Source organism: Mustela nigripes, chromosome 7, assembly GCF_022355385.1.
Source record: "Mustela nigripes isolate SB6536 chromosome 7, MUSNIG.SB6536, whole genome shotgun sequence".
In the NCBI taxonomy this organism is placed as follows: domain Eukaryota; kingdom Metazoa; phylum Chordata; class Mammalia; order Carnivora; family Mustelidae; genus Mustela; species Mustela nigripes.
In genome coordinates this window covers 35,372,682-35,399,818 of record NC_081563.1, presented here as the reverse complement: position 1 = coordinate 35,399,818, position 27,137 = coordinate 35,372,682, and the positions used below count along the sequence as shown (strand labels likewise).

Here is a 27,137-nt window from a genome sequence, read left to right as displayed (position 1 = left end):
TGAAAGAATGACCCAGTGGGTAGCAGAGGCTCATACAGGGAAGCTACTGTTGTTCCGACCCTACGTCCAAACGCGTGGAACGGGGCTGGATTTCCCCCTCCACTAAGGCAAATGGAGAACTTCTAAAGAACTTGGAGGGGCGCCTGGGTGGCTCAGTTGGTTAAGCAGCTGCCTTCGGCTCAGGTCATGATCCCAGCGTCCAGGGATCAAGTTCCACATCAGGCTTCTTGCTCAGCAGGAAGCCTGCTTCTCCCTCTGCCTCTGCCTGCCACTCTGTCTGCTTGTGCTCACTCTCTCTGACAAATAAACAAAATCTTTAAAAAATAAAATAAAATAAAATAAAGAAGTTCGAAGCAGCCCGAGCCTTCTCCCGCTCTAAGCCCGGGGCTGGCGAGGACACCCGCAGAGCGCAACGCCCGCGGGAGGGCAGCAGAGAGCCACGGCTCCGGCCCTCAAGTCCCGGAGTTCGGAGACTTGGAAGGATCCCGGGCTCCGCCCTGCCACGCCCCCATCTCTCCCAGTCCTTTCCTATCCCGTGCCTCCAGGCTGGAAGAGAGTGATTCACAAACGAATTAGCGCTCCAGTGCACTGCCCGCGCGTCGGACTTGGCATCCGTTTAGCTCTTTCCCACAGCCGGAAAGGCAGGCGGGCACCAGCTCCTCTGTAGGTAGGAGGAATCGGCAAATCCGTGACTCGACCAAGGTCACGCAGCAAAATCAGGAGTGGAACTCAGTTCCGTAGTCTCTAATGCCAAAGCCCACACTCCCTCTAAAAGCCTGGAGCGCACGTGGGTTTCCGGAACTGGATAACTTTGAATACCAACTTTTTCATTTCCAGTGGGGGCCAGACGAAGGCCAAGTTCAGTCTCGAGCCGAGACCTGGTGGTGTGGGAAATACCCCGGGGTGAGAGGGCTTTCCCGATCCCCCGAAGGCCGGCTCTGCCTTGGCCGGCGGGGCAGTGAGCGGCTGTGGCAGGCTCCGCACCGCTCAGCAAGGAGTACGGATCCCCGAGTCCTCGCAGAGAGCAGTGCTGCGGCTCCCTTCCCCTCCGGTCCCCGGCCCGTTCCCCAGCCACTCAGCCCCCACCCGCACAGGCAGTTGGGTGAAACCGCCGACCGCTGGGTCGCCGGGGGCATGGCTGGGGGGTGGTGGCGGTGCGCCAGGCTCCGTACGAGGGCTGGGCCGTACGGGGCGGGGCCACCTCCCTCCGCCCCTTCCCGTGCTCGCGCGGGCGGGAGGGGGGCGGCCGCAGGGGACGCCTCCCCGGGTGGTCGCCGCGCCTAGGCCAATGAGCGCGCTGGGAGCCGCGATGAAGGCTGGGGCGGCCGGGAGCGCCCGGGACCCCCGCCGCCGCCGCCGCGCCCCCGTGCCCTCGCGTCCCTGGGGCTGGAGACGGGGCGAAAGAGGCGCGGCGCCCGCGCGGGCCATGGAGGCGTCTCTGGCCCGCGCCGGCCGCCCGAGCTGCGCTCCGCGCCGCCGCCGCCGCCGCCTCCGCGCCTCGAAGTTTGCCGGCTGACTCGGAAAGTTGCGCTCGGGCTCTGCTGCCGCGCGGCGTCCAACCTCCCGGCCTGCCCAGTTCGCCGCCGCAGCCGCCCTCCTCGGGGCCCGGACCCCGTCTACACCCGCAGCCCCGCCTGCCGGGGGATGTGAGCCGCGGCCTCCCCAAGAGGCCGGGCGGGCTGCACCGGCCCGGGCGCCTCCCGAGGCACGCGCGGGCGAGGGGCACGCCCCGGCCCTGGGCAGCTCGGGTCGCCATGGGCATCCAGGGCATGGAGCTGTGCGCCATGGCCGTGGTGGTGCTGCTGTTCATCGCCGTCCTCAAGCAGTTCGGCATCCTGGAGCCCATGTCCATGGAAGGTAACGCGTGGCCGTCCGCTCCTCTGCTGGGCTCAGCAGTGTTTGGGGAGTGAGCAGCAGCGGAGCGCGGGTCTGCGGGCCCGGCGAGTGCTGCCCTTGGGCGCTCAGCGGCTCTGGCCGCTAGAGCCGCCGCCCCCTCCGGACTCCAGAGGGCTGGCCTGGGACTGAGGGAATGGAGAAGCCTGGGGCTCTGAGGAGCCCCAGAGGGCTTGGAGCTGCGGTGCTTGGGGTGGGCGTGAGCGAGATGCCTGGTGACACCCTGAGCCATCCTAGGCCTGCCGGTCCGAACTGCCCCGGGTGAGCACAGCCGGATCAGGCCTCCGGTTGACGGGAGGTGGCTCAGGGTGAAGATGACTGGAAGGATCCCCAGCCAAGGGTACTTGATAGTGGCAAGTAATGAGACCTTCGCCACATCTTGGGGCTGCCCCTTTTGCCTCGACTCCCATCCCTAGGCATGGCTCAGGCCCACGGGATCAGTAACCAAACCCTCAGGCGCCACATTTCTGTCCCAGTGCAATATTAACCGAGAAGATAGACCTACCCTTTAATCAGACTGTGGACAGCCTCCCTGGGACCCCTGAGAGGTGTCCTCGGAGCTGTTCCCCAACCTTCCATACCTCCTTGAGACTTCTGGGCAGGTTAGGAGGAGGAGCCCCTCTAGGGCACACCCATTCTGAAGGGGACCTTGACCTCCCAGGGCTGTAACTTCCCCTCCTCCCTGTTCGAAGTGGCATTTGCAGCCTCCTGCCTCTGTACTGCAGGGAAGGGGGCCAGCCTGTCCTGTTCTTGTTACCTGTGCTCCCTTGCTGTCCTCTCGGGGGAGGACAGACATCTTCCTGCCGCAGCATTCCGCTGACCTTGCCAGGCTCCGGCTCTTAGAACTGAAACCCAGAGGTCCAGGCGGGCAAGGAAGGCAGACTTTGTCTTTGCTTCTGAACTGCGTGGCAGCCCCTCCAGCTTGAAGATGTGCCTCAAACCCCTACAAAGGGACAGGAAGGGGCACAGGGCCTGGAAGCAAGGTCCTTCCTCCATTTTGCCTTCAGAACCTCGAGCTGACTCTTTACCTGAAGTCCATGGCTATGTGCCCCTAAGAAGCCGTCAGGCTCCATCACACCTTTCCGAGGCAAGTCCATGGGGCCCAGAGAGAAGAGATGTGATCAAGTGGTTCTGAGAGATGACACCATAAGCTTTAAATGTTATGTGAAGAGGAAAATTGCCCAAGCTGGGCCTGCACTTGTCTGGATGCTGCGCCCGGTTAGGGAATCTATGACAGGGGATTTAGTGGGAAATGCATTTGCTTGGGATGAGGTGGGTGGGGGGGAGCATCCTGCACTGAGGACCGTTGCCTCCTGCAGGGCACGGGGCTGTCCCACATGCCCTGTCCTTTGCCATCTGAAGTCTGGGGACGGTGTGGGGGGTGTTGGTGCTTAGGCAAACCATGCCCCCCCCACCCCCCACATAGATCTTCCCTGTTTCCAGGACCCTCCTGGGCTGCCAAGGAGCCAGGAGCACCAGTGGTCTCATTCTGCTTGGTTCTGCAGAACCTTCGGAACTGAGCCCAAGCCCCTCCCAGGTCTGGGCCTGTGAAATTTGTTTTTGTGACTTTTAAGGAAATGGGATTTCTTTACAAGGTGGATAGTGTGCACTGGACTACAGAGGCTTTCTTCAGCCTACTAAAAAACTCACTTCAGGCTCTAGTGAGTTTCCCTTTCCTGCTACAGTTGCCCATTCGTGCCCCTTAGGAGTTCCGATGCGTTGAGGCAGTGGGAGAAGTACGGACCCTGTGTCACCCAGGTCTTCGCTGGGGTCCTGTCACCCACACGTGCTGGCCGTAAAGCTTCTTTAACCTTTCCTGGCCTCAGTTTTGTTACCTGTAAAGTGGGCTGTAGCAGACATGTAACTAACTAGCCACTGGGGCTTTAAGGCCTCTGGCACCGTTCTTGGCATATAATAAATGTGCAAACTTTGTGGACCATTCGCATCACCAACAATTAGCAATGGAGTGATGACTCGTAGTAGTAGGACCGATTCATGGTTGGAAACATTCTCTCACTCAAACAGGCCTCCCCTCCTGCCTCAGAGGGAGGGACTTCTAAGTTCCACATGTTGCCTATTGTTGGGGGTGCTGCCCTTTAAGTGCCTGGAAGAGTCTGAGGGACTGTCAGAAACCCAGCCTGGATGGGAGTGGGCACCTAGGGAAGAGGGCTGGCGCCTGGCTCCCCTCAAGCGTGCGTACATCCGCTTGTATGTCTCTTGTCTTCCCTGAGCCTCTGTAGTTCCCATCCGTGAGCCGCCAGAGTTACGATGCCCCTGGGATTGTCAGGAACTAATGGATCTGGGTTCTAGGGATGCAGCCTTCTAGAAGTAGATGCAGATCATAAAAAGCCCTTAGTCTGCCCCGGGTCTCCTGTCCCTCTCTGCCTTCAGATGACCTGTGCAGAAATCCCGGCCCGGTTCCTCCACTAGCTTACCAGGTGACTTTGGTGCATTTAACATTCTTGACCCTGAATCTCCTCAGTTGTAGAATGAGGATAAAAGCTTATATTCCCCTATGCATTTCACAGAGGTGTGGTGAGCTAAAGCACTTTGGAAAAGTGAAAAGCAGAACTCAAGGCTAAGGGGCTCACAGGGTGGGGCACAGTGGCAATAAGTGACCATGGGCTGGAAATTCTTGGTGCTCGGTTTGCAAGCCCTGACACCACATAGCTTTTTGTCCACCACATCTGGGCCTAGGACTGGACTTCGGTCACTGCCTCTTATCTTAAGTCGGATTTCCTAGATTTGGGATGAGTAACTCTCAACGGAGGGCAGTTTTGCTCTCATGGACATTTGGTAATATTTGGGGACATTTTTGACTATCCCAGTTGGGGAGAGGGGGCTACTGGCATCTTGCAGGTAGAGGGCAAACATCTGGCAATGAATGGCGACAGCCCCCCAAAAAAAGAATGATCAGGTCCAAATATCTGTAGGGAGGCTGAGAAACCTGATTGTGGAAGGAGCACTTGGGGTGAGGTGGCCAGGGGCTGGGACAGCTGCTTTTCAGGCCTGACTCAGTCACTGACATGCTGTCGTTAACTTGGGCCAGTCACTCCTCTTACCTGAGCTCTGTTTCCTCGTCTATATTGGGGTATTGGATTGGAGGCCCATCTCCCCTGGGAACTTTCCCTCACCCCTCTGGCTCCCTGCCCCTTTGGGTTGTGTTATGATGCCGTTCTAAGATTTTCTGTGTCCCCATCCCCACCCCATATGGACTTTCCGAGAGGGTCAGGGACTGTGTCTATATACTTGTGGCCCCAGAGTGTGCTCAGCACTGCTTGGCAAACAGTAGACGTTGAAGAAGTGTAAATTACATGCCATCACTGGCACACATTTATTGGGCACCCTTTGTATGCCAGGTATGTGAAGCCACCAGAAGCACAAGTAATGCAGGGTCTTGGCCCTCCTTTTAGGACACCCCTGGGCAGATGTCCTCTGAGGGGAGGACCTGTCTGGCTGGAGTGGGGACAGAGAAGCTGAATTGCGACAGTGGGGGTAGAGGTGGGTGAAGAGATAGAGGTGTGAAGGGGAGAATGGGGAGTGCCCAGAGAGAGGTATACGTGCCCTGACCCACCACCCCTGCTCTTCCCTCCTGGAGGTGGCCCAACCTCTCTTTGTGTGTATCATGATTTTGTCCTCCACAGCAGCAGGCCCATCCTGGAGATGAGGGAGCTGAGGCTTAGGGAGGGTAAGTCACCTAACTGTGGCTCAGGTGGGTGGCTCCTGTAAGGCAGGGAGGTGGCCTAGAGCCTGAAACCCGATGCTGCTCTACATTGGGAGATTTGGGCCAAACCTGCTCCCTCCCCAAGTCAGTGCCTCACTTGTTGCATGGCTGGTGGTATCAAAGTGTCTTAGCTATGGAATCTCCAACCGAGTCTTACTTGGAAGCCCAGTCCCCCCGACAGACGGAAGATGCATTGCTGGCATTCGCAGGGGAGTCTTGCTCTACAGTGGTCCCCGGGGCTCCTCAGAGGGACCTCCGGGTCTAGGAGTCCCCTGACCATCAGGGGCTGTCCACACTGGCTGGCTCCAGTCCCTCTTGCCTCGCCGGTAGGCCAAAAATGGCTCTCACCCAGGACCTGGTACATCTTTGCTCAGTGAATTAAAGATTTGTCGCCACCTTTTCCGAGCCCCTGCAGGTGGGTCCTGTCCAGAGGGGGCTGTGTGGCATGAGGTCTGCTCCCTGGGAGGAGAGCCCCATTGGAGATTTGTCAGCTTGCTGTATAACGTGGGGACCTCCCGCTTTACAACGACAGCTTTTTTTTAAGAACAATTTTTTAAAAAAGATTTTATTTATTTATTTGATAGAGAGAGAGAGATAACAAGTAGGCGGAGAAGTGGGGGGTGGTGGGAACAGGTCCCCTGCTGAGCAGAGAGCCCAACTTGGGGCTCGATCCCAGGATCCTGGGATCATGACCTGAGCTGAAGGCAGAGGCTTTAACCCACTGAGCCACCCAGGCACCCTTAGAACAAATTTTTTAAACCTCATGCTTTTCCACCTTTCACAAAATGTTTGTTTGATGGAGAGGTTCAATCTTGGTTGCTGAGCCCCTGGTTATCAGCCGGCAGGGGTGTGTAGTGTCCAGGACCGGCCTCCGGGGGTCCGGGAGAAGGGCTGCACCCAGGGAGAGGTGGAAGGGAGAGGGCAGAAGCAGGTTGACTTCACCGTCTGGCGGAGCACGGCTCCTCCGTGTTCTAAGGAAAACTGTAGCAAATGGCTATTTAGATCCATTAGTTGTCAGTTCCGCCTGTAATTGCAGCAGGTGGGTGTGAGGCCGTTGGCATCTCCTAAGAGATCTGGCAGCGTCTCCGCCCAATCAAACCAGAGGGATGAATCCTTGGATTTCTCTTGTTGATGAGCCTGGAGTAGTCTCCATTGTCCCCTGAGAGCATGTGGGGTGCCCAGGATCTGGCCGGACACTGTGGGAGTCAAGGTGAAGCCAGATCCCCTGCCCCCCAGACACTTCCAGACAGTTCTATGACCTTTCCTTGGTGCATATGTGTGAAGAGGGGGTGAAAGTGGACGGGGCGGTGGGAGTGGAGAGGAGGGGGTGAGATCTCTCTTCCTCTTCTTACAAGGCCACCTGTCCTACTAGATACCATCTTACCTTAATTACGTCCAAAGCTGTATCTCCAAATAGAGTCACATTGGCTTAGGGCTTCAACATGCAAATTTTGGGGAGACCCAGCTCTGGTCCATAGCACCGGTAAACAGAAATATGCACCTGGCAGGGAGTCATAGCCAAATGGAAGAAAGTAGAACAGAGATGGGGGACACATAGGAAGGGTGGGGGGCAGCACCTGTGAGAAGGTGACATTTGAGGAGAAAAAAAGAGGTGTGAATTCCGAGGGAAAAGCAGTGCCCTCTAGAGGGAGTTTGCCTGGTGGGCTTGCGGGGCACAAGGGGGCGGGAATGGCTGAAGCAGTGGGAGCAAAGGGAGAGACTGGGAGATGAGGTCAGAGCCGAGCTGGGGAGGGGCGGCAGTGGCGGTGGTGTGCGTTCATTGGTGATTTACTGGTTATTTTTATATTCAGAGCTTAGGGGAGGTTGTTGGACAGAGGAATGCACAGGATATGTTTCCAGCAGCTTCCTCCAGCACTGTTTGAAAACTAGACCTATGGGACCCAGGGCAGAAGCGGGGCTTCAGGCCAGGAGAGATGCTGGAGCCTTGGACCAGAGGAGGGACGTGGAAGTGGGAGAAGGGGTTAGATGCTGGAGTTAAGGGTTAGAGCTGGCCGGCCATGCCTGTGGGTTGAGCGCTGGGAGGAAGGTCTACGCCCAGAGTTTTGGCCGAAGCACCCAACAGGACAGAGTTGCCGTCCCGGGAGCTGGGGAAGGCTGTGGGTAGAACAGTTTGGGGAGGAAAATCAGGAGGTCCGTTTGGAAATGCTCCATTTGAGAACCACCTAGACATCCGAGTGCAGATGGCAAGCAGACAAGGGAGTCTGGAGCTGTGGGAGAAGGTAGCCCGCAGTCCCCAACGGAGTCTTGACTTTTTTTTTTTTTAAAGATTTTATTTATTTGTCAGAGACAGAGGGAGAGAGAGCGAGAGAGCGAGCACAGGCAGACAGAGAGGCAGGCAGAGGCAGAGGGAGAAGCAGGCTCTCTGCCGAGCAAGGAGCCCGATGTGGGACTCGATCCCAGGACCCTGGGATCATGACCTGAGCCGAAGGCAGCTGCTTAACCAACTGAGCCACCCAGGCGTCCCGAGTCTTGACTTTTAAAGTAGCTTTCAGACTTTGCTGATTTCATGAGTGTCACATTTTTCCTTGCTGTTCTCAGGTGCGTTTTCCATACTAATGATTTTGAACACCTCTTCGTGTACCCCTTAGCTTTTTCAGTTTGCTCACCTCTGACTTGCCCATGGATGTCCTTTGGCCATTTCTTTTGGGACTGCTGTCCTTTTCCTTTCTTCCAAGTGTCCTATTTTGTCCAGACCAAAGGTGTGTTCTCGCTTTCTTTTTCTCCTGATCTGGGTACTCTAATTACTTCTTTTAAAAGATATTTTATTTAAAAAATTTTATTTATTTGAGGGAGAGAACCTCGGCCGACTCTGCGCTAGGTGCAGAGCCCCACCTGGGGCTCGATCTCAGGATCCCGAGATCACAACCCAAGCCTAAATCAAGAGTCTTATGCTCAATTGACTGAGCCACTCAGGCACCCCTCTGATTACTTTTAAGCATTTTAATTAACTTCTAGCAAATTCAAATATATATTTGATCTGTGCATTAAAAAAAATAATAAACTCCAGTGAACTGATCCTCCCCACCCCTGGAATTAGAACATCACTAGCCTGCCTCTCTCTGAGCTTCTCCTCTCTCCCACGCTGCAGAAGTTACCACCAGCCAGGTTTGCACTTGTCATTCCTGGATTTTTGTTCTTATTTACCATTTTATTTCTTGGGTATCCCTACAAATAGTCTGGTTATTCTTGGTTTTGAATTTTGTAACAACTATGTGTTACCGACCGTTCACTGCTGTAGGACGTTTCATGCAGTGGATGGCCCAGCACAGTCTGTTTATCTGCTCTGTTGTCAGGCTCATGGTTGATTCAAGCTACTGTTACTGTAGAGAGCTGGGGTGTCTGCTCTCCTGCCTGTGTCCTGGCCATTGTTTCTTTGGCACACAGTTCCTAGGATAGGGTTACCAGGCTCTAGGGTATGCAAATATGTGCAACATTAGCATGGAAATGCAAATACTTCCCCACAGTGCATGCCTGTACCAGTATGCATACACACTAGGATGCTTAAAAATTACTGTTGACCTCCCTTCTCTCCCTAGCCAGCACTTAGCCTTGGTCAACCTTCTTTTTTTTTTTTAAAGATTTTATTTATTTATTTATTTTATTTATTTAATTGAGAGAGCGCACAAGTAGGAGGAGCAGCAGGCAGAGGAAGAAGCAGGCTCCCTGCTGAGCAAGGAGCCTGACGCAGGACTCTGTCCCAGGACCCTGTCCCAGGACCCCCCCCGGGGTAATGAGTCAGCCAAAGGCTGACACTTAACTGACTGAGCCACCCGGGCGCCCCAACTTAATTGCATTTTATTATTTCCTGCTCATTTGGCTGTTGTGTTCTTAATGTAATTTGCCTTTTCCTGTTTAATAGTGAGGTTGAGCAATCTTTCCCATATTTATTCATCTTTCCAGTTTCCTTTTTTGATGATTATCTCATCTAGATATTCTTCTTTTGACCGTTTTAAACACTGTCTTCTCCCCTTCTGCTGAATGTCTTGAACTGACCATGGTGCCCCCCCCCCTTTTTTTTTTGAACAGAAGTCTTTAAGTGTGATGTAATCAAATTCATCCTTTTTTTTTTCCTTTATGGTTTGAACTTTTGAAGTTTTAAGAAATTTTTCCCCACCCTTAGGTTAGCAACATTCTTTCACATTTTAACTCTATAGCTTACCTTTCATACTTGGGTCTTTACTTCATCTGGAACCCACTTTTGCATGTGGTGTGGGAAGGGGATCCAGATTTCCGTGCTGAGCCAGTTTTCCTAAAACCACCTACTAAACCATCTGACCATTGCACAAATCTTCTGTGATGTTCCTGCTCCACCTCAGTCTCTTTTTGTGCTTTTGGTGTGTTTGTCTGTTCTTGCACCAACCACACCACTTTTATTACAGTGACTGTGCAAATGTATTAGTATTTAATGGGAAAAATCCTCTCTGTACTCTTGTTTCTAGATTTTTGTTCCTCCATATGCATTTCAGAGTGATTTTATCAAGGTCCTCAAAAAGCCCAACTGGATTTTTAATGGCATTGTGTTGAATTTGTGAGTTACTTTGGGAAGAAATGACATCTTTATATTATGTGGTCCTCTTTTTTTTTTTTAAGATTTTTCTTTTAATTTAATTGACAGAGATCACAAGTAGGCAGAGAGGCAGGCAGAGAGAGAGGAGGACGCAGGCTCCTCACTGAGCAGAGAGCCTGATGCGGGGCTCGATCCCAGAGCCCTGGGATCATGACCTGAGCTGAAGGCAGAGGCTTTAACCCACTGAGCCACCCAGGTACCCCATGTGGTCCTATCTTAAATGGAATGTCTCATTTATTCAGATTATCTTGCTATAAAGAAGTCCTTTGAGTTTTGGCTAATACTTAAATAGTTTGAGTTTTTATTGCAATCATGAATGTTATATTTTTAATTATATTTTCTAGGTGGTTATCACTGGTGTGGAAAATTGCTATTGATTTTTGTAAATTAATCTTATATCTGGCAACCTTACTAAACTCTCATGTATATTGATTCTTTTGGTCCCTGTTGGGACCAGATATTTACAAGAATGTTAGTTTTATCCTATACTTCCCAATTCCTGTATTCTTTCTTTCTTTCTTGAAATTTCCTTAGAGCAACGGCAGGATATCAATTAGTGGTGCTTGTGGCCAACCTTGGCTTGTCCCAAATCTTAAAGGGAATGTGTCTGAGCCCTTGCCATTCAACCTGATATTTTCTGTAAATAAATCTATAACTTGCAAATATAAATTACATCAAGTTAAGAAAGTTCCCTTCAATCCTAGTTTGCTTCAAGTTTTGTTTGATTATAAATACATGTGGATGTTTATCAAATGCCTTTCCTGTATTAAGGTTTTCGTATGATTTTCCTTCCATATTACAGATAAAACCTTGATCATGGTGTATTTTTTTTAGTACAGTTGGATTCAGTTGGCTAACATTTTGTTTAAGGTTGTATCTATATTCAAGAGTGAAATGGGCATGTAATTTACTTTTTGTTTGCTTTCCCAGCTTTACTGAGATATAACTGATATATAACAGTGTATGGGGCACCGGGTGGCTCAATTTGTTGAGCGTCCAACTCTTGATTTCAGCTTAGGTCATGATCTCAGGTCCTGAGGTAAGCCCCACATCAGGCTCCATGCTGAGGATGCAGTCTGCTTACCATTCTCTCCCTCTGCTACTCCCCCTGCTCATGCTCTCTCTCTCTCTCTCTCTTTCAAATAAATAAATAAATAAAAGCTTAAAAAAAAACCAACCCCCCCAAAATTATATAAATGTATGAAATGATTACTATAAAGGTTAATTAATGTATCCATCATCTCACATAATTACCCTTATGTTGCCGGGGCGGTGGTGTCAGTGAGAACATTTAAGATCCATTATTTTAGCAACTTTCAAGGATACAGCACACAACACAGTATTCTTAACTGTGGTCAACATGCTGTGCATAGACCCCCTTGACTTACTCATTTTATAACCAGAAGTTTGTACCCTGTGACCAACATCTCATTTCTCCCACCCCCTGCCCTGGCAGCCACCAGCCTACTCTCTGTGTCTGTAAGTTTGGCTTTTTTTAGAATCCCCACGTAAGTGAGATCGCACCGTATCTGTCTTTCTTTCTTTCTTTTTTTTTTTTTTTTTTATAGATTTTATTTATTTAACAGAGAGAGATCACAAGTAGGCAGAGAGACAGGCAGAGAGAGAGGAGGAAGCAGGCTCCCTGCTGAGCAAAGAGCCCGATGCGGGGCTCAATCCCAGGACCCTGGGATCATGACCTGAGCTGAAGGCAGAGGCTTTAACCCACAGCCACCCAAGTGCCCCCGTATCTGTCTTTCTATGCCTGACTTATTTCACTTAGCATAATGCCTTCAAGGTCCATCCATGGTGTCACTGTAAATTTCATTCTTGTATGGCCCTTTTATGGTGTAGGAGTCAAGATGACCGTACTGAAAACTGGACTAGCAATATGGTGATCACTGGTTATTCTCTGAAAAGCAGCTTGTGTGGACTAGTGGGGTCAATGTCCCATAGGCCCAAGACTAGGAGAGGAGGTAAAGATAGTGAGTTAAAGAAGAGAAGAAGAAAGAAATAGCTGGAGGGGAGGGCAGGGCTGAGGAAGGAATAGCAACAGGTTTAGGGTTTTTGTTTTCTTTTTTGACCCTTAGGGGCAGAGGATTAATCATCTTCTTTAGTTTATGGGACACTTTTTTTTTTTTTTTAATCAGTCTGGACCCGTTTAAACCCCTCTTTTACTTTATTCTTTTCCCTTTTATCCCTCCATTTCTACTCCCTTCGACTCCTATAGGCAATTACTCTAGTTTCTGTTTCTTTTGTTTCTAATCTACATACCAAGAGTTCTCCTTTTCAGTGTCCAGTTCTGTGAATTTGGGCAAATGCATCGTAATGTAAGCACCGGCACAATCAAGGTAGAGAACAGTTCCATCACACGAAAAATTCTTTCCTGCTGCCTTTTCTGTCATCAGCACGTCCCCTGTGTCACAACCCCTTGCAGCCACGGTGAGAGAGGCTATGATTTCTGCAATTCTGTCTTTTTGCAGAACGTCATTTAAGTGGGAGTCCTCCATTGCATAGTCCGGATTTGTTCACTTAGCTAGCGCATCTGAGGTCCATCCCTGTTGCTGTGTGTATCAATAGTTCGGGCATTTTTACTGCTGACTGGTATTCTACCGGCTCGCAGTTGCCCGTTCACTGGTTGAAGGACATGCGGGTTATTTCCTGCCTTGGGTGATTGTAAATGAAGTTGCTCTAAACATTTGCAGAAACGCTATTGTCTAACTCTGATAGGCTTCATTTCATATGGGTAAATACCCAGGAGTAGGAATTCTGGGTCACATGGTAAGTGTATGTTTATAAGAAACTGCCAAACTGATTTCTAGGTGGGCAGTACCATTTTCCTTCCCACCAGCCAAGTGTAATGGTTCCAGTTACTCCGGATCCTCACCAGCCCTTGGTATTGTCAATATTTGTTAGTTAAGTGATTCTGAGAGGTGTGTAGTAGCATTTCCTCGCGGATTTAGGTTGTATTTCCACAATTGCAGTGGTGGTGAACACTTTTTTATATGCTTATTTGCCCCTTGTATGTCCTCTAGGTCAAGGGTCTGACCAAGTTTTTGCCCACTTACTAATTTGAGTTGTTTTCTTACTATTGAGTTTTGAGAGTTCTTCATATAATCTGGATATTCTTTGTCAGATATGTGATTTGCAAATATTTCCTTCCAGTCTGTAGTTTACCTTTTTTCTCTCATATCTCTTGCAGAGTGAAAGTTTTGTTATTAAAAAGTACAGTTTACCCAAAAATAAAATAAAATAAAAGTGCAACTTAGCAATTTTTCTTTTATGGATCATGCTTTTGGTGTGTCTAAGAACTGTTTGCTTAAACCCAGCCATAAGTTTCTTCGTGTGTGTGTGTGTGTGTTTTCCTAGAAGTTTTGTATTTTTATGTCTTATGTTTTAAATCTGTGCTCCAATTTGAGTGAATTTTTGTATAAGATGTAAGGCTCACACACCATGGATATATGTACCACACATATGTGTTCCTCGCCTGTGGCTCGCTTATTGGGTTTCCTAGTAACTTTATTGGTTTTTCCTCTATGTTTGTCTATTTTCTCTTTTTGCTGATTTTCACTCTTACTTTTATATGATCTCCTTTCTTCTAAAAACTTTGAACTTAATTTGCTTTCTTTCTGGATTCTGAAAAGCTTAGGTCTAGAAGTTTATATCATTGACTCTATACCTATCTTCCTTTCTAATAAAGTAACTTAAAGCTGTAAATTTCCCTCTAAATGTAGCTTTGCCTGCAGCCAGAAAATTTTGGTATGCTGTGGTTTTATTATCATTCAATGCAAAATATCTCAAGACTGTCCTTGTGACTTTCCTTCTCTGACTTATGGATATGGTAGAAGTATGTGTTTTATTTCCAAGCATTTGGGATTTTTTTTTAACCTATCTTGTTTTTTGAGATTTTGATACCATTGTGGTCAGAGTTTTGCACTATAGTCCAGCATCTGATACATGTTGGGAACCACTAAACGTGTATTCTATAATTGTTGGGGGTAAGGGTTTAGAGATATTAATTTGATGAAATTAGTTGATAGTGTTTTTTCAAATCTTTTGTTTCTTTACTTCTACCATTTACTGGGGAAGCATGTTAAGATCTTCAACTGTAACTGTGGTTTATCTGTTTCTCCCTTTAGTTTTGAAGTTTTTTGCTTCAGTTGTTTTAAAGTTGTCATTAGGTGGATGTATATGTTTCGTATTGCTCTGTCTTCTTGATGATTTAATCCTTATAGCATTATAAAATATTCCTCTTTGTCTCTAGTCATAACATTTGTCTTGAGGTCTCCTTTTTCTACTAGTAATATAGCCACATCAGGTTTCTTATCTATTCTACTCTTCTAATTTACATCTGCATGCACATTTCACATTAAATCTGTGATTTAAGGGTATCCTTTTGTAAGTAGCATATAGTTGGGTCTCTTGCTTTTTCATCCACTCTGAAATGTCTGCCTCTTAGTTGAAGTAGGCAACTGATTTTTAACCTCCATTTATGATGCGATGTGTCCCTTTAATCTACTGCACAGTTCTCCCTGGCGTGCACCCTCCATGTTGTGCCCACCAATCCTGCCTGTGATGCACCCCTGGGATGCCTCCAACTCCCCCATCAAAAATCTTATTGCTATGAACATCCTTGTATAGTCCCCTAGCTGGCTAAGATTCTATCTGAGATGTTTACCCAGAGTAGAGTGTCTTGCTTGTAAGGTTTGCCTATACTTCATTTGATGAAGGATTGCCAGATTTAACAGTATGTCCTCATGGTGGTGGGCACGACCCAGAAGGGAGAGCAAAAAGAAGATGAGGAAAACGGAAAGAGTGGGAAGGCTTGCTGCAGTCCCGTGCTGGAGACAGTGGGGTTGGGACCCACTATGCAGGTGGAGGGGTTTGCCTTGGCCAGCAACCGGGACAGTTCGTTCCCAGAGAAAGAGGGAAAGCAGGTGATATTTGGGCCAATACAGGTAGATGGGTAGACATGGGGGTGGGAGCTTGGAGAAATTCTCTTCTGGGGCTTCTGTTTTCTCAATAATGTAGGAAGCAGCCTGACAAGGGATGGGGAAGGAGGCACTGGGAATTTAAAGAGAAGAGAGGTATGAAAGCGCTGTCTTGGACCAAGGCAACAGAGCCTGATTGCCAGGCCCTTGCAGGGCATGTGGCCCTGAGCAAGAGCCACATTTAAAGAGAAGAGAGGTATGAAAGCGCTGTGCGTGGACCAAAGCAACAGAGCCTGATTGCCAGGTCCTTGCAGGGCATGTGGCCCTGAGCAAGAGCCAGCAGGACTTGTGGGAGAGGCCTGGTGCTGGGCAGCCCAGTCCAGGGCTCAGTGTGTTCCGGTTAGCAGTGCTGCCCCCTTGGTGCTGACTCGCCTCTGTGGGCATGGGGTGGTTGGTACAGAGCGGCTCATAGCCCTTCCTGTGCAGTGGGAGCCAGTAAGCAGCCGTGAGATAATCACACAGTCACTGTTGTGCGGGACGCCAGGGGAGGCTAGGGGTGGTGGCAGCGCAGTGGGGATCGTGGTACCCATTTCAGTGGGAAGTTCTGTAATTACGTGAGCCTGCTGTTAGCAAGGCTCTCAGTGCTGTTTTGTCAATAGCTCGATTTTGTGTTGTAGAAGTGATGCATGCTGTACCAAAAGAAATGAGAAAAATGTAAAAAAAAAAAAAAATCACAAATAAGAAAGTAAAGATCACCTGAAATTGACCTCCCTCCTCCCTGCAAAGATAACCATGGTTAATTAACATTTAGATGTGTTATTATTAAAGGAAAGGTCTTGTCTCTTGTCCCTGCCCTATGGGCCCTTGAGGTCTGACCTCCTATGCAAATGTGACTGACACCCTCACACCAAATGCAGCCAAGCAGCAGCATGTTAGGCTGGTTGGGCCAAGAGCGGTGACCTCCCATTCCTGGGGGTAATCAGGGAGGGCAGCATGGAGGAGGTGGTCCAGGAACTGTATCTCAAAGGCTGAGGTCCATTGAGTTTCTCTTGCTGTCTTTTTTTCTCCCACGTCCCTTTGTTCGGTGGCTCTCTCGGATAAGACCAGCTCTCAGCCCCCATCCCACATGCGGCTGAGAGGGTAAGACACTCTAGATGAGGCAAGTGGAAGGGGCCTACTCTGCATGAGGAGCAAAGCAGCAGAGCAGCCATAAGGCACAACTCCTCTGAGTGTGTGTCGTTCCATCATAGCCACTCCATTTGTGTAGTGCACAGCCTGCGGGGACGTACATGGTAGTCACTTAAGGAGAACCCTCCACCCCTACTTTAGCACATGGCCTAGTTCCCACACTGGAGCTAGAGGAGGAGCAGGGGCACTTGTTCCATCCTCCCTGGGTCTGTGTCCCCTTCCAGATAGCAGCGACAGTGAGCTGGAGCTGTCCACAGTGCGCCACCAGCCGGAGGGATTGGACCAGCTGCAGGCACAGACCAAGTTCACCAAGAAGGAGCTGCAGTCCCTCTACAGGGGCTTCAAGAACGTGAGTGCTACCCATGCCTCCGGGGCAGGCCCTGACCCACCTAGTCCTCCTGTCCCAGGCTCCAGGAAGGAGGGATCCTGACCCAAAGAGACCTTCTAGAAACTTATCCATGGCTCAGCAAACATCCCAGGGGCCTTTATGGGTCTTAAGTTTTGTGGGAGAGCTGTCTGGGGTTGGTCAGGTCCCCAAATCAGCATTCTGAAGGCACCATCCTCCTTTCTGTGTGTTCCTAATGCTGACCCAGGGAAGGAGCAGATGGTGAGACTTACCACTTTCTGCTCCTGCATTACCCTGCCCCAAGGCCAGACTTTCCCCGGCTCCGGTTCCGGGGCTCAATAGCACTCAGCAGTATCTCAGGCAGCAGTATCCCTGGAGGGAGGAGAGAGGCCAGGCCCTCTGCAGTCTGGTGTGGGGCTGGGGATGGCTGAGGTCACTAAAGGGTGACTTCCTGCTGCAGGAGTGTCCCACAGGCCTGGTGGATGAAGACACCTTCAAACTCATTTACTCCCAGTTCTTCCCTCAGGGAGGTGAGTCTGAGGCCAGGCCCCCTGGCTCTTCCCCAAATCCCCACGTCCCCCCCGTGGGGGGGGGGGACTCTTCTCTTGTGCCCCTATAAACAGTGGCTGTCACATTTATGGGGAGGGGACCCTTGCTTCTACCCTTTGCCTGCCAGAGGCCTGGTGCTGCCTCTGTCCTGGTGGAAGGGTGGGGAACTCCAGCTTTGGAGGCCGCTAGAACCCGCCAGCCACCATGGGGCTGCCTGGGTGGGAGCCTCGACACACCCCAGGGGCCTTTATGGGTGTTCCTAATGCTGCTCTCCCCAGATGCCACCACTTACGCACACTTCCTCTTCAACGCCTTCGACGCTGATGGGAATGGGGCCATCCGCTTTGAGGTAGGTCCCCGACAACCTCCCACATCCCCTGCCCCTGCAGCCCTCCGGGGTGGATCTCCCTGCCCTGAGGCCTCTCTCAGGCCTTCCAGTGGCCAGGCACGATCCTGGGTGTGAGTGGTCCCATATGTCCTTCCGAGAAGGAGCAGACTGTGCTGGGCTGGCCCTGGCCCTAACTGTGAAGCTAGGGCAATGGGATGTGGCCTTCTGACTCCCACTCTCCTTCTCACTCAGCCTTCTCTTCCATTCTGTCCCACCAAGCCAAGAGACCTGCAAAGGCACACTGAGGCCATAGGAACCCAGTGTAAAATTCCATTTGAAAAGGGGGCTCAGACTCAGGGGTCTGTGCTTCCGGCAGGATTTCAGGCCCCCAGCTCCAGAATGTAGCCCTTTGTTCCAAGGCAGGTGAGGCAGGCTGAGTGGGTGTGATGTGCCCGCCTCTGATGCCTGCCCACTCCCCCCCCCCCCTCCCTGGGCCTTGCCTCTGCAGGGCCTGCGAGTGGGCTGGCCCCGCTGTGGGCTCCACCTCGGCTGGCCACATGGGACCACTTGAGAGAGGCCCCGTCTGTGGAGCCCAGGCCCCTAAAAATAGCTGCAGGCGAAAAGCTGAAACCTCTTTGGAGAGGAGAACCTTGCTGAGAGCCCGGCCTAATCGATAACCACCCTGCTTGGCTTCCAGGGCCTAGGGCAGCTGACAGGAAAGCAGAGGAGGGAGCCGGCTGGGCTCAGGAAGCCCCTGGACGCACTGGGGTGTAATAATAACCCGTCGGTAATGCCGCTCGGTTGATTTTTGTGTCGCGGCCAGCCTGCACACTGACGGCGTGGGGGAGCGGGGCGGCGAGGCCACAGCCTTGTCCTGTGACCGCAGGGGCCTCGCCCGCCCCTGGGCTGCAGGCTCAGGGCTAGTGTCTGCGTGAATCCAGTGTCGTCATCTGTCCTGTCTTCAGTGATACCCACATGTGGCAAAAACCCAAGCACCGCAAAGGTTGACAGGAAAAACTGATTGTCCTGCCCTGTGACCAGGCTCTTGTGTATCCTTGAGGGGACATCTAAGATTTCCAGAACTGAAGGGTGGGGAGGACTCGTGTGATGGACCCAACCAGGGCTCTGTGAGAGAGTTTTTCTTGTTGGGAAATCAGCTGACAATGAATTCTGGAACACTGAAAAGAAATTTAAAAAAAAGGTTACTTGAGAAAAAAAATCATAAGGAACATTGGGGTACATATGGCCCTTCTTCTCACTACATCTGTATTTTTGGATGAGCCATGAGAGACTGTGGACTCTAAGAAACTGAAGGCTTTGAAGGGGGGAGCTTGGGGGGATGTTGAGCCTGGTGGTGGGTATTAAGGAAGGCATGTATTGCATGAAGCACTGGGTGTGGTGCATAAACAATGAATCTTGGAACACAAAAAATAAAATTAAAATAATAAAATTATGTAAGTTAAAAAATTGAAAAAAAAAAAAAAAAAAGAAAGAAAGAAATCAGCTAACAGCTCACCAGGGTCCTGGTGCGTGTTGGGTGTCAGGAAGGTCTCAGTCCCCCACCCCCGCCATGGGGTCTGGTGGGCCCTTTCAGGCAGTAGGCGGTGGGTCTTTGTGGAGTGTGCTGTCATTGGCTGAGTTGGGGGCACTGGTGCTGAAGGCCCTCTGCCAGGAGCCTTCTTAGAAGGTCAGGTATCTCCGGCATCATCTGGGACCTTCCAGGGGCTTCCGTGGGCTTCTTTGCTGTGAGGTCAGCTCCTCTGGTTCCATAATGTGTATGTTTATCTTGAGGACCATCTTGATTTCCGCATTCTGCTCTAGGACAGCATTTTCAGAAAGAGAGAAGGGGATGTGTGTCCTTGGGGATCTTCCAGTCGGCAGAGCCCAATCCTGGGTGCCCCATGGGTTGGGGTTCCTGTGGCAGGAAGGACTGTGAGGGGTGGGGGTGGCCCTTGGCCCACCTGAGATGGACTCTTCTCTTGTGCCCCTAAAACAGAAAGTCAGGTCCGCTTCTGGATATTTATAATGACCCCAGTCCTTGTTGTATATTCTTGAGAGACAAGACACATGTTAATTAAAGTGTATCGATATGGTAAAATATGGTAACTTCCCTATCCTCAACGAAAAGAGCACCAGAAAACAGAACAGCACCCAAGCCAACCTCATATTTGCCAAGTGGGAGAAGCGGTCCCACATCCCACCCCAGGGTCGGCTTGCTTCGAGGTTCCTCTTGGGTCCTCTGGGATCTCCCTGCAGGAGGGAGCCTGGTCATGGCCTCCCCAGCGCAGGCCCAGGCCATGTGCCTGCAGATCGATGCCCCAGAACCCCCCATGCCATCCAGGGCCTTTCTCATTCACCCCACACGTCTTGCCAGCACCTGCTGCTGTTTCGGAGTTGGGGCTGGTTGTGTGTCTGGAGGAAGGGGCGGCCACCTCTCCCTGAGCTCCCTCTGCAGGAACCCCCTCCCTGTGTCATTCACTGGCCAAACCCCACGTGGGGGCAGTAACTAGAGAGAACGTGCAGGCCGTCATCACACCCTCTGCCTCCCTGCTCTGGCTCAGCTCCTGCTCTGAACTCTCCCAGAGACCTCTCGTGTGCACTCAGGGGCTTCTCGGTGTGGGAGCGGAGACCTGTGTCACTGTGCCACGGCTGGGCCCCCCAGGCTCCCCGGGCTCTGCCTCAGGGACACGACGGCAGAGCAAGGGCTGTGGAAGCGAGAGACTTCGTTTGCCTTGGAGTCAGGGGGTTACAGCTGGTGACAGTCCCACATGAAACTGTGCTGTGTGGGGCTGGAAGTTTAGGACTACCAAGTCCTCGGACGTTTGCTGGCAGGACATGGGGTACTCTGTGGGTTTTGGAGGAAGGTCCAAGTGGCTTCGCAGGGGACATTCCCACTCGTCCCTGGCTTAGTACCATCACCACTGATCTACCTGCACACTTAGGGACACAGAATGGAGACATTCCTCAGATGGTTGTGGCTGACTCTGAGGGCTGTGAGGCAGCAGGCAGGCCTGGGTCTGTGAAGACAAGATGGCAGCGTTAGTGGGGAGGAATAGTGGTACTGGCACCCCCCCCCCCCCCACACACACCGTGACTCACATGAGAAGGGAGGCCCTATGTGGGCCTTCACCATCCCCTGCATCCTCAAAATGGGACTCCACACCTTTGCGTCCCATTGGGGAAGCCTGTCAGATCCCAGAGACGTGATTTCGGGGACGTGGTACCTCTTCATTAACTCATGCAAGAGCTTCAGTGATGATTCCCCAAACTGAGGCGGGTAGGAACCATCACCTGTTTCTCCTTTAACATTTTCTTCACTGACACACGCACAGTGGACTTTACGAGCCCAATAGAGTGACAGGGTGTGCTTTGAAAGAGCAGCCCTGAGGCGCCCATCCACACACCCGAGGAGGCCGCCACCTTCCGCTGTAGCCCATTGCCACCGTTTGCCTCCGTGTCCCTGGTAGCACCTGTGTCCCCAGTGGCTGCCCAGTTCTAGACTACTGGTCCTCCACTGGGGGGGGGGGGCAAGGAGCTGGGTCTCCCATGGGCATACACACCCCTCCCATATCCCCTGGCTTTCCAGAATGATAGGATTCAGGTGAGACAAGGACTGTGTTTTGCTCTGATGGCGTGAACGGATTGCGTTTTCCTTCCCTGCACACATTCTTTTTTTTTTTTTTTTTTTAAGATTTTATTTATTTATTTGACAGACAGATCACATGTAGGCAGAGAGAGAGAGAGAGAAGCAGGCTCCCGCTGAGCAAAGAGCCCGATGCGGGGCTCGATCCCAGGACACTGAGATCATGACCTGAGCCGAAGGCAAGCGGCTTAATCCACTGAGCCACCCAGGCGCCCCAACCCTGCACACATTCTTACTTTGCTGCCAGTTAACAGTGGTCCTGTTTGTTGAGTTACCCGCGGCCTGTGACCTGTGATCTCATCATTAATTCAACCCCAGGCCTTTCTCCCATCATCCGGATGGGCACCTCCCTGGGGACGCTCCTCAGCCTCTCTCCTTCTGGGGTTGGATCCCCTGGTTCCAGAATTCCGCATCTTCCTCTTCCTTGCTTTATTCTCCCTTTTCAGGGGTACAGCTCTGAGCAGCTTCCTATGAAAGAGTAACATGGGAGGTAACTTTTGAGGCTTTAGGTATCTGGAAGCATCTCCACTGCGTTCCAAAGCTGCCGTGGGAAGTTGCCCTCCCTCCCCGTGGCGGTGGCCACACTTCAATCAACGGCTTCTTACCAGAGGCAGAGCGTGCCGAATCCTAACCCTCTGTATGGGACCTGGTTTTGTTTGTTCTGTTTGGTTGTATTTTTCTCTCTGGAAGCTTGTAGGATCCTCTTTTTGCAGCCGGCGCCTGCAGGCCACACGGTAGGCCATTTCCGTGCACTATGCTTGGCCTCGGCAGGACCAGGATGCTCCCAGCCTTCCATTCTGGGAAGTCCTTCCCTGCTTCTCTGGCCTGCCTTCCTCCATCTCCTCCGACTCTCCCAGGAATTCCTGGTGCACGCGTGGTGGTTCCTCCGGAGTGGACCTCTTGTTGCCCTCTTTTCTTTTTTCCAGCTTTTTCCTTTTCACGTGACTTCATGGAAGATTCTACGTGCTCTTCCAAACCTCTTCTGAGTCTGTCATTTTGTTTTCTTATTTTCAATTCCCAAAGCTCCTTCTTATTCTCAATTTGTAGCATCCTATTCTTATTTTTGGGGGGTGACAGATGTCTAATCTCTACTTCTAGTCATTTTTCTTAAGTTTTTTTCCTCCTGGAATAAGTTTTGTTTCTTCCAGGTTGCTTTCCTGTTTCCATTAGCCTTTCCCAGGTACAGACCTCCTTACATCCAGAAAATCTGATGTTCGAGGGGCAGCCCAACCCCTTAGTGCACAGCCCGGCCCCCTGCAGTTCGTCTGTCATCCTCCACTCCCTGTTCCAGGACAGCCCGGCTCTGCTCCCTTCTTTCAGAAGAACCTGGGAGGGCCCCATGGGGCAAGACGGCTCACCCTGCAAGCCTTCCAGGAACTGGAAGAAAGGGCTTGCTTTCCATCAACTGTGAGAGCAGTTGGAGTTTTCCCACAGAAGCCACTGGAACATTTATGAAACAGTATAATAAATTATCTGCACACCTCAGCAATGATTGCCCCACACAGGCATGCCGTGACGCCAGAGCTGAGCTCTGTTCGTTTAGCTTTTAAGCTGTAAGTTCTCAAGCACCTTGACCTGCAGATCCTTGGTGAACTAAAAGTGGAGCACCCCCTTTATTAAAAGAGCACCGTGGGTCTTCCCTGCCGGTACTCATTCATTAAATGGGTCTAAGACACCATGTATTTGAATATCTGTACTTGAGAAGATCAGGACCAGCCACCATGTTATCTCCACCACACACACGTGCACACACACATACTCATGCCTGCACACGCAACCCTCGGGCACACACACATGTACACTCACACACTTGCACAAACACGCATGCATGTGCGCACTCACACACACATACACGTGTGCATACACACTCACGCATACACTCATACTGTGTTGACCTAATAGACACCTGCCTGCGCTGTAAGGAAGACTCCTCACCTACAGGGGTGTGAGGCCACACGGCAAAGTGGAAATGAAGTCTGGGCATGGGGCTGTCACTCTTACCCTCCCTCCGTAGGACTTTGTGGTCGGCCTCTCCATCCTCCTGCGAGGAACAGTCCACGAGAAGCTCAAGTGGGCCTTTAACCTCTATGACATCAACAAGGATGGCTACATCACCAAAGAGGTACAGGGCGGTGGGGGTCCCTCTCCCTTGTTGCTGGCACCACACACCCAGTCTCTCTCCGCTGCTCCCCTGCTGGCCCTGTCTCCCGTTCCTGTTCAGAAAGGTGGCTCTCAGCCCCGCCCTGGTGGGGACAGCAGCCAGGGGACTCTCCTCCTCTTCAGGCTCTTGGTCCTGGATGCCTGGGTGCAGGGGGCATGGGGCTTGTTCTGTGCCCTTCCCCACACAGCTTGGTCTAGTCCGGCAAAGATTCTCAGGTCATTCTTTCCTTACAGGGAGATCCTGAGGGAGACACGGTAGAGAAGCTGGGGACAGAGGGTGGGAGTTGCTGGCCTTGGCTCCTCCCAGCCAGGGGGGGCAGTGTGGCTCTTTCAGGCAGGTGGGGGTCTTCGCCATACTGGCCTATAGTCTGGTTTTGTTCGGCCCAAGCATTTTCTTGTATATGAAAGAGTTGCTACAGTTTCAGATTTTGGAGATGGCACATTAAAATCTAGCTCCAGCTTCTGGAGAGTCAGAGGCTCACGTGGGTATGCTAGATGGGGGTGAGCCCGTCTCCGTCCAGCTGGGGCTCCCCTCCTGCTCCCTCCCTCCTCAGAGGCAGCCTCTCCCCTTGGGCCCTGGTATGTCCCCACATCCTCGCAGCCGGGCTCATGCCAGCCGCCCCGGCCCCCCTCCAGGAGATGCTGGCCATTATGAAGTCCATCTATGACATGATGGGCCGCCACACGTACCCTGTCCTGCGGGAGGACGCACCCCTGGAGCACGTGGAGAGGTTCTTCCAGGTGAGAACTCTAGCCCCGGACCCTGAGAAGAAGGGCCGATGGGGGAGGGATGGGGTCCCCCTCTTAGGACAACCCTGGGTGGGCCACTCCCCCTCTCTGAGCTCACCTCTCCCCACGAGGAGGTTAACCTTGCATCCCCCACCGGGCTGGTTGTCAGGATCCCATGGAGCAGATAAAAACATCACCTCCACTCCCCAACCCACTGAGCCTCCTCTTGGGGCACGCCAGGGCCTGTGGATTCCAGGGCATTTGACACCCCAGGCCAGTGTTCTGGTGCCTTCCAAGAGCTCTCCCAGCCCCTCCAGAAAAACCACGCAGGAGGAGTAGGGTTGGGTGACCTTGCTCCGTGTCCATGGGGACGAAAGGGGCTGAAGTTTCTACCTCCCATTTGCTGGCCGCCCGTGCTGTGCCTCCATTGCTCCATCTGCCCTGGCTGCCCGCCAGGGAGGTAGGGGGACAGAGGGGCGTGGGGATGCACTGCGGGAAGTGGAAGCCCAAGAAGGCTGCTGGGAAGTGGCTGGGTGTAGGGAGCAGGCCGGGGAGGTGCCGGAGAGGTCAGCTATGCCATGGAGGTAGCCGGGGAGGGCCCTTCATGTGGCCCGGATCCAGCATAGAAGGCAGAGGGGACAGGTTGGGATGGAAGGGACCCACAGACTAACTGAGGCCATGGCTTGGGTTACAGAAAATGGACCGGAATCAGGACGGGGTGGTGACCATTGATGAGTTCTTGGAGACCTGTCAGAAGGTAGGTGGCATCGGGAGTCGAGGACACCCAGGGTCCTGCCCCTGCCGGCCCGAGCCCCTCCCGACCTCTAGACTTCATATTGCCACTTTGGTCTGAGCCCATCCCTTGGCCACCCGCTCCTGCCGGCCCACAGCCCACGGGCTCACCATCCCTCGGACTGCCCTGTAGGGCCTCACGTCAGAGCGGCAGACGCAGACCAACAGGACAGTTGGGCCCCTGGGCCCACAGCACGGGGTCACACTGTAAGAAAGGTGCCTGGAGCCTCCCCTGGCCTTGCTGTTGGCTTTCCTCTTCAGAGCACCCTGGGGGTCCATGACACGTGCCTCCCCGTCTCACTCCCAGAGCCGCCTCTCAGGGGCCTCTGGGCGCCCCCTGAGTGCAGCCGAGGAAGTCTGTCCGCAGGTCAGCAGCTCCCGGAAGTGCTTGTAGTTGGGCTCGGGGGCTGAAGAGAGGCTGGGCCCAACCAGGTGCCCCTGCCCCCAGGGAGACAGACAGAGCAGTCGCTGCGGGGTTCCGAGTCTCTGGAAGGAATCTGCTGAGGGTAGGATCAGTGTGGGCATGGCCTGCGCCACCCGCCCGGGCTCTGACCGGGCCCCTTCTCCTCCTCTCTCCACACAGGATGAGAACATCATGAGCTCCATGCAGCTGTTTGAGAACGTCATCTAGGCCGTGGCGGGGGGGAGGGGTCCTTGAGTGGCCAGTGCCAACTCTGCCCCCAAAGAAATCTCAGTCCTGCCGGGAGCAGCTTCTATGAGAAACTTTTTTTCTAATATATTTGCAAAAAGTGAACAGTCTGCTCTAGACACACACACATAGAGCCTATTCCTCTGGGCTGGGAGAGGGGGTGCAGAGGTCAGGGAGGGGCGGAGTCTGGCTGGCTGGGAGCCGGATCCAGGTGACCGTACCACCTAGGGCCAGCCCCTGTCCGGGCCAGTGCAGTGGGGCTGCCCCCGGAGTGGGCACTGAGCGAGCCATGTCTGCAGGCTGCTGGCTGCGAGGTACTGTCTGGAAAGTGCTCAAGGTCCCCTTACAGAAGAGGGTCCAGTCTCCAAAAGGCCCCTCTTGTGAGTCCCCTTGCCCCTCCTCCCGTCATCCTTCTTTCCCACCCCACACAGGCCAGGTTGTGGGGGCTACTCTGGCGTTTTTGTCCCCCAGCCACTCCCCTGCCCACCGACTACACTCCCAGAATGCTCATCACCGCAGGATGCTTGCCGGGCAATAGGATCAAGGGAGTTGGGACGGGGAAAGAGGTAGGAATGGAGACGGCCTGCTGTTTCCTGGAAACACTTCCCTGGGGTCCCAGGATGCCCGTCACCCCACTGGCAAGCTCCAGCGGTAAGAGGCCACTGGACTGTCTTCTCTCCATCCTGGGAAGGGGGCCTCTCAAGCTCAGGGATTAGGTTTCTTAGTGGAGAATCTTAGGGAACTGTCTGCCAAGTCCACTATAATGGAGGAAGACTTCCCTTGCCCCAGTCCGAGCCCAGTGGGAATGAAGTGGGTGGGGCTGCCCATCCCCGTCTGGCACTAGAATGTTCAACCCCAAGGTCATGAACAGGTCCTAAGAAGAGGTCACAAGGATCAGGGACTGGCAGCCAGGGAGCACAGGTGGCAGAGCAAGCCCGAGAAGGGGCTTCTCCCTACTTTCTTGCCTGTTCCTGTGTCCCTTGGCCCCCAGCTTGGATGAGCGCCCCCCACTACCACTTCCTGGTTAGGGTCCTAACGTGATGTGTCCAGCCCTCTCTACACAGGCTCCCCCAAGCCCATACAGAAAGCACAAGCACCCAGAGCCACTCAGGCTGCAGCCCACAGAGGGAGCCAAGGACACTCTGGTTTTCCAAGATCAGGCTCTCCTGGTGGGCTGAGGCCGGGGTCACGGTGGCCCCAATCAGGTAGTTCTCAAGAAGAAGCATGGAGCTCCATTCTGTGCCTCAGAGCCCTGCGGCCTCAAAGCCCATCCCCATTCCAGCCCGGCTCACCAATATTCAAAAGCACAAATCGTAGGGACTGTCCTTGTCTGCGTTCTTCTCTGGGGATGGAGGCTCCTGTCAGCCTGAAGGCAGAGCCAAAAGTGAGGGCTGAGGGGCCTGAGGCTGAGTGGGAGATCAAGAGAAACTTCCAGGAAAGAGAGAGGCTGCTCTCCTCCACCCAGGCCTCCCCGAGAAGGAACCCAGCCCTTTCTGAGGAACATTCCCATACAATACATTCCACCGGCTGTCTCTCCGCTCAGGCCTGGCCCAGGGGTGTGAGCAGGGCCCTCAAAGGAAAGTGGAATGGTGGACGCCATGGAGATTGGCCTGGTTTGGT

The 27,137-nt window shown here is 52.5% G+C and overlaps 1 protein-coding gene across 4 annotated transcripts in view; it reads left to right on the top strand.

The window, feature by feature from the left end:
• The window catches only part of KCNIP3 (potassium voltage-gated channel interacting protein 3), an 80,859-nt gene extending 55,237 nt beyond the window's left edge, over positions 1 to 25,622 (top strand). For 3 of the 4 annotated variants that reach the window (XM_059405557.1, XM_059405554.1, XM_059405555.1), the window contains exons 3-9: positions 16,546 to 16,670; positions 17,128 to 17,197; positions 17,495 to 17,565; positions 23,202 to 23,309; positions 23,984 to 24,088; positions 24,771 to 24,833; positions 25,452 to 25,622. In XM_059405557.1, coding sequence (XP_059261540.1) covers positions 16,546 to 16,670; positions 17,128 to 17,197; positions 17,495 to 17,565; positions 23,202 to 23,309; positions 23,984 to 24,088; positions 24,771 to 24,833; positions 25,452 to 25,499 — 590 coding nt within the window. In that variant the 3' untranslated portion in view covers positions 25,500 to 25,622. Of the gene's footprint in view, positions 1 to 1,698; positions 1,858 to 16,545; positions 16,671 to 17,127; positions 17,198 to 17,494; positions 17,566 to 23,201; positions 23,310 to 23,983; positions 24,089 to 24,770; positions 24,834 to 25,451 lie in introns of those variants that run through there. The other variant, XM_059405558.1, reaches the window with a different exon arrangement.
• Positions 25,623 to 27,137: the final 1,515 nt, after the last annotated feature.